This window comes from Mercurialis annua, linkage group LG1-X (assembly GCF_937616625.2).
Source record: "Mercurialis annua linkage group LG1-X, ddMerAnnu1.2, whole genome shotgun sequence".
In the NCBI taxonomy this organism is placed as follows: domain Eukaryota; kingdom Viridiplantae; phylum Streptophyta; class Magnoliopsida; order Malpighiales; family Euphorbiaceae; genus Mercurialis; species Mercurialis annua.
The window spans coordinates 46348748-46360251 of NC_065570.1; the positions used below are offsets into that span (position 1 = coordinate 46348748).

General features: G+C 36.1%; 1 protein-coding gene across 5 annotated transcripts; it reads right to left on the minus strand.

Annotated features, from left to right (window-relative positions):
• Nucleotides 1–1531: 1531 nt before the first annotated feature.
• LOC126687300 (flowering time control protein FPA) lies at nucleotides 1532–11184 on the minus strand. 5 transcript variants are annotated; one of them, XR_007644101.2, is made up of 8 exons: nucleotides 10648–11183; nucleotides 8790–9035; nucleotides 8346–8417; nucleotides 7530–7953; nucleotides 6964–7453; nucleotides 5246–6606; nucleotides 2176–2361; nucleotides 1532–1934 (listed from the first exon to the last, which is right to left on the minus strand). XR_007644101.2 is itself a non-coding variant. In XM_050381849.2 (7 exons), the coding sequence occupies exons 1-6, from the start codon at nucleotides 10933–10935 to the stop codon at nucleotides 5262–5264; spliced, it is 2853 nt and encodes a 950-aa protein (XP_050237806.1). In that variant the 5' UTR covers nucleotides 10936–11184; the 3' UTR covers nucleotides 1532–1934; nucleotides 5246–5261. The 5 variants fall into 5 exon arrangements, 4 of the variants coding, with proteins under 4 accessions (XP_050237806.1, XP_050237799.1, XP_050237791.1 ...); XM_050381849.2 differs by lacking the exon at nucleotides 2176–2361 and having other exon boundaries at nucleotides 7530–7944; nucleotides 8346–8414; nucleotides 10648–11184; XM_050381842.2 differs by lacking the exon at nucleotides 2176–2361 and having other exon boundaries at nucleotides 7530–7944; nucleotides 10648–11184.
• Between the last annotated feature and the right edge of the window lie 320 nt (nucleotides 11185–11504).

Consider the following 11504-nt stretch of genomic DNA (forward strand, 5'->3'; position numbering starts at 1 on the left):
TGCTTACTTTGTCTTCTTGTCCCCGTTGACTAAATATTGTGGACATGGTTTATTATTATTATTTATAATTTATTTAATTAAAATATATATGTCCAATTATTTTGAATTTAAATATACCTCATTTTCCTTAATTTATAATAATCTATTCTATCTGAATAATTCAACACGCGTCCCATTTCTCCACGTTATTTTATTTAACTGAAATTTATTATTTTCAAGTTCACTTTTTAGTAATGGGTAGCTATTCAAGTGATTAAAAGGAGATAGAAGTATGTTTTCGAAAACCAGCCCGGGTATTTTTATCATAACTTACTTTTCCGACGTTAGATTTAACTGATTCAGACGTCCATGGAAAGCTAATTCGAATATCTACAACTTTCATGAAGACGTCCGGTCCGGATTCAACTTGGAAAAGGGACAAAAATGACCTTGAAGTTGCTGCATGTGTGCAGTTTTATGAAATCTGCATGTACGCAGTCCGAGTATTTAATTCGTAAATCGGTTTTCCGACTTGGGATTTCATCGATTCAAATGTCCCTGTAAAGGTAACTCGAATACCTACGACTTTCATGAAGACGTCCAATCCGGATTCGACCTGGAATATGGACGAAAGGTGCCATAAAGCTGCTGCATGTGTACATCAGTGTGAAATCAATATATATTCAGATTGTGTATTTAAGTCATAACTCGTTCCCCCGACGTCGGATTTCATCGATTCAAACGTCCCTGGAAAGGTAATTTGAATACTTACAACTTTCATGAAGACGTCCGGTCCGGATTCGTCCTCTAAAAAGGACGAAAATTGATGATATTATATTTTTTTAATTTACTTATATTAAATTTTAATAAAATAAAAATTTAATTATAAATTAATTATATTATATTTTAAAATTAAAATTTATTTGAAACACTTCATGCCTTATTTATTTTATTAAATTTATATAAATTAATTTTTCATATTCAATAATTAAATATTAAAAAATTAACTTTAATTAGTTTTTTATGTGATAAGAAGAAAAATAAAATGTATTATTAAGATAAATAAAAAGAAAGCAAGTGAAAATTTTTTTTTGATACTTTGACAAAATAAGCAAGTGACTTTTTTTATTGCTTTATATGTGGGTCCGGTAATTATATTTTTATGACCTTCTTACACATTTTTCTAGAGGTCAAATTTTTGTTTATGTGTTTTGTCATTTAGCGCCGGACCTATCCAGCGCTGGACCTTAAACAACCCCAACTGACTGATACACACTCCTATCAATAGTCAAGCATGTTTGGTTATCACTGTCATCATTGGATTTCAAACATCCTCCATCAACGTCAGGGATGTTTAAATTCCGTTGATAGAACATTTAATGTTTAATCACATTGAAATCTCTCGGTTTATAGTACTTTCAAGCAATCTATCATCTATGGCTTTTATTTAATTTTTTGAAAATTTTGTTGCCGTCCGGTGTAGATTTGAAACTGAATTGAAAAAATATATAGAGAAAGATAATGGCTATTTTGCATAGCAGAGAGAAATGTATGAGACTGAAACCTTATGATGTTATTTTTCAGCTGAAACTTTGCAAGCCAGAGACTAGAGTGGCTTTTAAATTGATCTCTCGTAAACATAAAACCACAAAATTGAATTTGCAAAAGTCACAAGCTAGATAAATATAACCAAACAACAGACTCATTAAACAGAAAAATACAAAAGCCAGACTGGCCGGAAAACCTATTTTTACAATTCTATTCATCTAATTCTATCTGAATAGGCAAAAGATCATCAGAATTCACAAACAAATATGTACACGACTTCTGATTTTGTGCGTCCACCCTGGATTTGAATAGATTGCAAAAGCTTAACTGCAAAGGACCCTTCGGCTGGTGGTATAGGCACCCGATGCAAGATTCCAATTTGAAGACATCAGGAATGGCGCAACTACCTACACACACGCATGAGACGTAGATTAGAATCACTTCATAGTTAACACCTATTTGGCAAATGATTCTCAGAGTTACTTCGTAAATTGCAGGCATTGCCACCGTTGTTCATCACTTAAATAGCGCTTAATGTGACAATGACGTAAAGGATCAATCAACTGACGGAAGAATTGCTTCTTACGTGAATCTGCTTTTAATTTGAGTCTACTGAATCACTAATAGAGGTTTCAAAAAGGGGCACACCTAGCATATTCCCCCCTTGTAAAATAAATTGACGATCAAGATTGAAGTGTAGCATGTTCGTGTATGCATGCATTCCACCCTGAGCAAGGTGCTGAAAGGAGAGTGCTCTTTGCTCTTCTACTCCTGTGGCTCGCGAGAAACTTATCAACACAATTATAGCACCGCTGAACTCATGACTACGTGAACCTATCACAACAACATGTCATGCCGTGTCAACTCAAATGTCGCGACCTACTCGTATAGTTTCTTATTGTTCGAAAAATTGATTTCAGTATTCATATATTATATACAACTTACTAAACTATATATGTTATATACATTTATCCAAATGAATAACCATGTTACATACATAATATTCGTGACTTGTGTTCAACTCATCTAAATTAAAATATTAAAGACATAATTTAACTATAATCTGTGATTTAAATAAATTTTCTAAATATATCATATGTGATTCATATGCCTATTTAATGTTTAATATATTTAAACATAGCTGTGTCATGTTTGGTTGACATGATGTAGAACGAATATGTTTGTTACTTGCCTAAGCTAACACGAGCACGGTTGGGACACAACATGCGAACACATTTAGCACGCATAATGTCACGAAAGTTGGTCGTCGCATGCAAATAACTCAAAGCGAGGAAGTATAATAATGGTAATGAACATTGAATTGCACAACATCCATGAAATTTCCTCGGACTATGGCATGTGAAAGAGATTTCAAACAGCCATATAGCTTGACAGATTGCCTTAGAATATGAAGACGGAAATACTATGATTTCAAACCGAAAGTAGTGGGTACTGTGCAAAAATGTTCAAAACGAATAATAGGAAGGGATTGGGTAATTAACAAGGAGAGCTTTGTTAGCAGCTATGTTGAATAAAAATTTATCCGATCTCAAGTTTCAGCGTTTCATTTCTGTAGTTGAAAACGCTTTTCAAAAAAAAAAAAAAATTCCGCCGTTTCCTGGGCAAGATTTTTGGTTCCGTGCAACATAGGTTAGTAGTAAAGTGCACAACTTATAAAGATGAGCTTTTGAGTAAAAACAGTATCTCCAGATTAGTTCAAAATTTCCTCGCACAATAGTTAGAAAGAAAATGAAAACACATTCATGTGGACTTGGTATCATAAACTACTACCTATGAGTAGGATGACACATAACTAACGCATAAGAGGGTGTCACAGAAGCCCTGTGTGTCGCACAAACTAGTCCAGGAAAGTTGGATCTGCATCGCAAACTGAGGCTACCTACTCGAAGACATAGCGACATGTCTTATTTTTATGTTGGAAGTTTAGGGACAGTGCTTGTTCACATTATATTGGAGAAAATAAATAAATTCAGGTTTGTATTATATTGAAAATAATTCAGATGGGAAATGCAATTATTATGATCGTATAGTCCTTGAGCCGTAAAAAGAAAAGGTTGATAAGAAGGATATACTAGAGATGCTATAGCTAATGTCTGACAACGATAATGACACCATTAAGCGATCAAGTTTGTTTTGGCAGAAACCCAAGGGGAGCACCGTATTATTACCGAGAAATAATGATCCGATTATTAAGCTTCCATACTATCACCTGCTACGGTGGTAATTACTAGTTAGGCTCAATTTTTCTCACCCTTTTGGAACTTTACGGTGGTGGTTGTGGACTCACTTGATTGTGTTGGGTGAATTGTGACCTCGTATAATCGTGTCGGTTACTGAGGTTATCGTATTTGGGACTCTTTGTATCGTAGAGATTGCTTTGAGCAATTTACAGTTAAAATATTTTGTGTGATTTCACTCAGATGATTTAATAATCTCCATTTAGTCAACAATATTCATCTAACACATACCTTTACACAGTAGAATTACATCTCTTAGTCAAAATTTAAAAAAATTAGACCTAAACTTCACAGCTGAACAAATTTGATGAACAAGGAAAAGCTCCATAATGTAGTATGCATTTGCAAAGTAAACAATGTACAAAAATCACAAATAAAAGTAAAATTATGAGCCGCAAAAATTAAGGTAAATGCAGGTTAAGATCAGAACAGAGGTAATCAAACAAGAGATGCAACTTGCAAGAGACTTCCACATCAAACACAAGAAACAGTAGTGCAAACAACATTGAAAATGTACAGAGGATTAAAAGTGTAAGCATATGATGCAAACAGAAACAAGAAGAGCACAACATGTCCCAGCTAGAGGAAAATCGAATCCAGAGAACTAAAAGTTAAATGCTAAGGCAAAATAAAAACCCTGCAAAAATTTGACGACATCAAAATTAAACCCATTCAACTAGCTCTCTCATATAAGCATTCAGAAAGTCCTCCACCAACAACATCATTCATCCTGGATCTATCAACACTGCTTTCAAACTAGTATGAAATATAATCAAAGTATGAATCAATTTTTTATTCAAAACTAAAGGGACTCAACAATCTCCTACAATTGCTTCTCAATTTTTCAACTAGTCTACTTACCTCTATGGTTAAATGTTCAACTTGTAACATCCTTTGTATCAGAAGTAAGCTTATGAATTTTAACTGTCATGAAGAAAATGCAATCAAAATTTACAACTCCAATGTGCAACTACAATGTTTCATGCCAAGGATCACCTTCAATGCATAATCTCAATATCAGACCATTAAATCACTCAGCACATGCCAAATATGGCCTCCAATAAACCCCCTCGCCAAATCTATGCTAAGTGATCTCTTCCCCATGCACTGTGCAGAACTCTAGCCCTTCAACTTTCAAAACAACAAATAAAATGCTAGTTTCCAAACTCAACCCATGTTTTTTTAACTTAATGTACAGCAATATTCAATACTATAATCTTCATAACAGATAACTAATCTACAGACCCCCTTTTCCGTTTTATTCCAAGAAAGCCTTGTAATCAGATGACATCTATCTTATGGGAGCAAGGGAAGAACAGATCATAATCCCCAGAAAAAAACTGATACACGCCTCAATAAGATCACAACAAAACACTTCAAGAATAATGAACTTTTCAAAGCATGCAGAAGACATCACAATAAGTTAATAACATTCAATAAGTCATGACAAGGGTACTTACCTATATAACAGGAATGTCATTGTTGATGTCCAGATCCTCGCACTGCTGGATTACCTGTTTGCTGCTGTTGTTGCTGCTGTATCTGGAGGAGGAGATTTGCAGCAAACTGTAATGTTGACTGGTACCGCTGATTTTTGTCTACCTCAACCTCAGATGTACCCTGACCAGAAACAGAGGGAGCAGTTTGAAACTGCTGCATCTGATTGGGAGCCTCCCAATTTACTCTGTCAGCAGAAAAAGGCATCCCAGATGGTGTCTGGGTATGATTACCACCCTGAGCCTGACCAGAGAAGATAGCAGAATTGCTATATTGCTGAATAACTGATGGACTATAAGATCCCTCCATTCCATGCGCCATCCCATTATATGCCTTCTGATGAGGAGCTTCATGCTTATATTGCTGGTTAACATGTGGTGGAAAACCAACTTGTCCACTCTGGGAAGGCATCGTCATATTAGTCAACTGTCTAGGTTGAATTCCACCCTGGTGTGGTAGGTTGATAGAGGAATCTTGGATATGGGTAGCGCTAGGGAAAAAATTTTCTGGAATGTTAGGTGCAATAGACATGGATGGATAAGGCTGCATAGATTGCGACTGAGAATTGAACTGGCTCCCATACTGTAAGTGACTTGTGTTTCCAGAATGCTTCCATTCATATGGAGCTCCTTTATCAGCAGGAACTGAAGAAAATGGAGGCCTTGCAACTGAGGGTGGTTGAACACTTGCTAAAACAGAGGACTGTGCAGTTGCAGGCAATAGAGATGTAAGACTAGCAATAAGCTCAGGTGTCAAAGCTGCTCCTGCTTGAGAAGCTGCTATTGTGTTATTAGAAGCATACTCTTGATGGACAGACCGCTCTGCCATAGATTCAGTTGGCCACGGATAAAACATTTTTGATGGATGCTTCTGGTTGTCATGCAAAACCCTGTTGTAATCCACCGGCACCATAGGTTCCTCCTTCCGAGCAATCTGATTATAGTTAATTTCTGCTGGAGGAATCTGATGTCTATCAATATACTGAGGCAAATGGTTGGGCTGGTGTAGCTGAGGCTGTATTGATGCACTACTAGTGACTTGTGGCAACTTGAGGACTACACCATAGAGACGTTCAGGTCCTTCGACTTTCAACACATCTGTCAAAAAATCTGATGGAGGGACCAGAAAGAGTGTGGTCCCGTCATCAAACTTGGCAACACCAGCACGGTTTTTAGAACCTAAGTAGCGAAGAAATTCAGTATACGAAGCAAAGTCATCCTCACTATCTGGCAAGAAGAAGACAATTTCAAATCCTATGGCCTCAGCATAGTGTTTCGTGAGCATATCCAATCCTGTTCTGGCCGAGCAATTAACAACTTCAGGACTGCATGACAGGAACCTTCCATATTAGGGGATAAATATGAAACATTTGTTTCAAGTGCCAGCTCCACCCAAAAAAATTATAATGAAAAAGGTGAATCAAATGTAAAAATAAACCCATATCAATCAAAATTTAGTTTTCTTTACCTAAAAGTATAAAACAGTGAGACAACATATGGGAAATATTATCAGAATCTAAAACTCATTAAAAGCTCAAGCATATCAAACTTTGATGATTTTATGCAACAAAGTAACAGGACTAAAGAAGAACAAAGATCTAAATCAAAACATTTTAACAGAACACAGCATCTGCTCATGCATGAATGAAAATGGCATTAGATAAAATAAGAGTTATACTCACAGTTCTAAATCTGTTCCTTTATCTAAATTGACACAACGAGCATTGCAAACTGGTGTTCCACCCTTGGCTATAATACCTCGCCAAATAAAATCAAGGTGATGTGATCCTCCTGCAGCCCTTCCACTAGCTGGACTAAGACTCTGCTTCCCGTGAACATTAGTAAATGGACTAGAGATACCTGCATCAGCAGGAGGACCAAATCTATATGTTTTGTCCAAACCCAGTCGACGATCATCAACCTTTCTTGCAAGAAAAGAATCCTCATCAGTGGGAGATGAAGTATCAATTCTTGACCGCTTTGGTTCCCTCTGATACTGACCGGGGTCAAGCACATCCCATCCCGTAGGTACTGACCTCGTTGGTGGCCTAACCCTTGAAGTTGGCAATGGCAAAATCCCAGCTTCAGGAGACGGCCTTCTCCAGTTTGGCCCAGTCGAAATGCTGGAATTCCCATCTCGGACACCATGCAAAGGAGCCAAATCATTAAACTCTGCACCAGAAAGCACAGGGTCAAAACTACTTCAAACCGAAAAGCAGTACTGGTAAGTTGGTCATATGATTATTACTTGGTTGCAATGGTCCAGGAAAAGTACGTAGGCCCATAGGATGATGATGATCCAATACTTCTAGCTGGTTAGAACCAAATGAATGCTCATTGAAATTCTCAGGTCTGGGTCCTTTACCTCCAGCATTAAAACTAGAGTAATCTTTACCAGGAGCTAGCTCACTGCTTGAAAACATTATTGAAATGCGAGGATCATTAAAAAGACGACCCTGCAAGCCTTCTTTAGCACGCCGGGCTTCATCAATACTTCTAAATTCAACAAATGAGTAATGCCTTGATGGGAAGCTTTTTATCCTTTCAATTTCACCAAAAAGAATCATTGCATTATGAAGCATTTGTTCATCAATCTGCACAGAAGGAGGATACCCTACCCACAATACCTTACTGGGTGGACCTTCCTTTCGCCCCCCTGAAGGCTGAGTATGCTGAGACATGAAGAATGGATGCTTTAAAACATAAACAGTGAGCTAAAGTAATAATTTTTTTTGATTGACAAGAGAAAAGAGTACATTATTAAAAGAGTAATGCTATATAACCCTCCTTTGTAACCCACCTGCCATGTAAGGAGGGTTATAGAAAGTGGGTTAAAATGATGGGTTACAAAGCATTTTCCTTATTAAAAACCCAAGTAAAATATTGTAAGAATATTGATATCTGCGGTCCAAAAATTTCAACAAAAACAGAACGAATCAAATTCTGGGACAGGCAAGCAACTAACCAATTATAAATGCACTGTCATTCAAAAATAATAATTAAACAAAAAAAAGGCAATGTTTTGTCACTGATGATGCGATGACAGTTATTCAGTATCAATCACCTGCAGTCGTCCAGCGTGTGCAACAAAAAACTGACCATCTTTTGAATCACGAAAGTCGGGAAACTGTTCCTGCTGATTGAAACAAAAAAAGTAAAGACTAAGGTTGCTCACATAAATAAAGTTAAAATGTTGGATCAAAAGGAAACTGCGTTGATGTTAAAAAGCAGACAGTTCAAAGATTCTTCCATGGGTATTTGCTGCGTTTGAACATACTGAGGATGTAAAGAAATCAAATATAGATGCATTTGACACATTTATGTTATGTCACTGTAATTACATCAACAAATGTTTTACCAAAATCCTTGCGCACAAAAATTGACAAGAAAATTTCCAAACAAGCAATCCTCACCTGTAACTTCATTTTTATTCCTACCAAATCTTGCTAGCCCATAATGAGCAGTTTAATAATGTTAACACAAAAACTTCTCAATAAGTAAAACTTACTCTTCTTAAGGATTGTGACCGAAGGAAATCCACGCGTATCTGATCGCCACCAAGTCGCTTCCCGTTCATACTTTTCATGGCTTCTAAAGCATCTTCCAGATTTTCATACTCGATAAATGCAGTATTCAGGTCTCTAACAAACTTAAATTCCTCAATTTTACCAAATTTAAGAAACTCCTCCTCCAGCAGTTCCTCAGAAATTGCTGGGCTGATTCCACCCACCCACAGATTCTTAGAGGGTTTTGCCTGAAAAGAAAATCAATCAAGATGAACAAACAAGCATTAAAATTGCATAGACATTGTCTAGTTCAGATCAATAGTTGCATCACTAAATAAAATAAAATATATAAATGTTTGAAAATAATAAAAGCCTAAAACCAAAAAAAGGCGAGAAGATAATAGTGTAACTATCCATGTATCAGCATTATTGAGCTTCACCCTCAGAGAAGTTAAGCACACTCCACCATCCAAATGCCCAAAATAAGTTTTAACATTGCCCCCAAAACCGCTATAACGCCATCCACAAACCCCAAAAAGATATTATCAATGCCACCCGATCATTGCGAGTTTCACTATTTGTTTCTCCAACTCTTAACTTTGCATTAATGTAAAGGTAACCGCCATTGCTAAGGGTGCAAAGAGTGTGTACCCGCAGAAGCTGGTTACAACAATGAGGCGGAACAGAATGATATAAAATTTACATCCAAATCTATGCAAAGAGATTATCCTTCTCCAACATTTTGTAAATTGCTTACAAAGTAAACAATCAAGCAATCAAACCGCAATAGACTATATGTATAAGTTATAGGGAATAGCATAAAGCCTAAAGAAGTTTGTTAATGACTTCTTTTCACCTAGTGGAGGATGATTTGGTGTTTTCTTTCAGCGAGTAAAGGATGACTTGGAGTTTTTGAGATGTTTGAGGAGATTATCAATAAAAATGAACGGCTTTCTGACAAGTTAAAATTCCTCCTTTAACTCATTTTCCTTAACTAAAATAGATCTAGGGAAAAAGATAAATTGCATAAGGTGAGCACTCCTTCACAAGTTTGGAATAGAGTTTGTATATATTGCACGAAACGGAAATCTTATGGAAAGAGAACACTGAAAAGAACGATGGCAAAATAAAATCGTCAAGTTTCCGAACAACATGTTAGTTTGTTGATGGCGGTCATCATATCATGCATCTGTAATTGTTCATCATCTCGGAAGGCATCTAATAGCATTTAAACTCACTTTAGTTGGAACCGTCGGGTGGAGTGAAATAAACATATCGTGGGGGTAGAGTGATAATATGACACATTCTAATTATCATACGAGCAATAGCCGATTATTGACAGTGGTACACCAGTAGCTGATAATTGATAATCCTTAGAAATAAACTTAAGCAGAAAGAGGCTTCTACTTGCGGCATCTGTTTATCGGTAAATACTTTCTGATCGTTGTTTTTTCGCAGCAGGAAAGAAAACTCTCAGATTTCTAAAAAGGATTGAATAGATATTGATGTAAGGTTGTAAAAATCGATATTGCATTTAAAATGAATGAATTTAAACTTGCAACCGGGGAGGATTCCGGCATGATTTTTGCTACAAATAATTTTTTTGTTCACTGTCAGCTCTCTTATTCAATTAATCTTGGATTTTGTATCAGGATAATGCTTTTTGTAAGTTGTGTTCGATTTCAATTCTTTTATCAATCAGACTGTCAAAAAATCATAAATTCTCCAAATGAAATTGTGATCAGCAATGCTAGCCAAATCAAAAATAGTAATAATAATAATTACAGGAATTAACCAATCCAACACATAAAAGAACGAAAATGACCTAATTATGAATAATAAAAGAGAACAACAACAAACCGGTCGAGCAAACTCGATTCTCAAAGGATTTCCGCGAAGAATGGTTCCTTGTAGAGCATCTTTAGCAGCAATAGCGTCCTCCACACGCTTAAAATACAAGAACGCGTAGCTCCTAGAAGAATACGTCGTCACGCTATCAAGAGCACCGTATTTCACGAATAGATCCATAAGATCCGAATCCGTTACATCCAGAGCCAAATTCCCAACCCATAGATTGTTCGACGCCGCTTCCGCTCCGTCGGGCTCCTTGTATCCGCCTGGTCTGCTGAATTTCATCGGAGGTGCCATTGGTGATTAATTTAACATAAACAAATTAAAATTAGGGTTTTGTTGTTGGAATAAAATTAAATTGGGATAGGATTGTTTTGGTTTTACTTGAGCTTCTTTAATTAACCAATCTAAAGAGATGAAAGAAAATAAGAGATTGATTTTGATATTAAGAAGGAAGAAAAGAATGCGTAAAAGATATCTGGGAATTTAAAAACGGAGAAGGTTTGTAATTTCTGCGACAAAGTGAAGGCATATGACTTGTGAAAATTGCAAAACAACGAACGATATGTCGTTTAAGCACTAAAGAAGAAAGGACAAGTATTTTACTCAAGGATGAAATAAGCAAGGGTTTTTTTTACGTAAATCCCTTAAAAGAGCAACTCTCTATTGTTTTTATCTCACAAAATAAATATCTGCAAAAATCACTCAAAAGGATGAAAATGTTTGCGTAAATCACCCATTATTCCAAATAAACTGATTTTATACTAAAATAGAACAGAGTCTTTATATGTTAAACACATGTTTAACTTAACTCTGATCTTCAGAAATAGCAGCACATATGATTTTAAATTATAATGAAGATGACC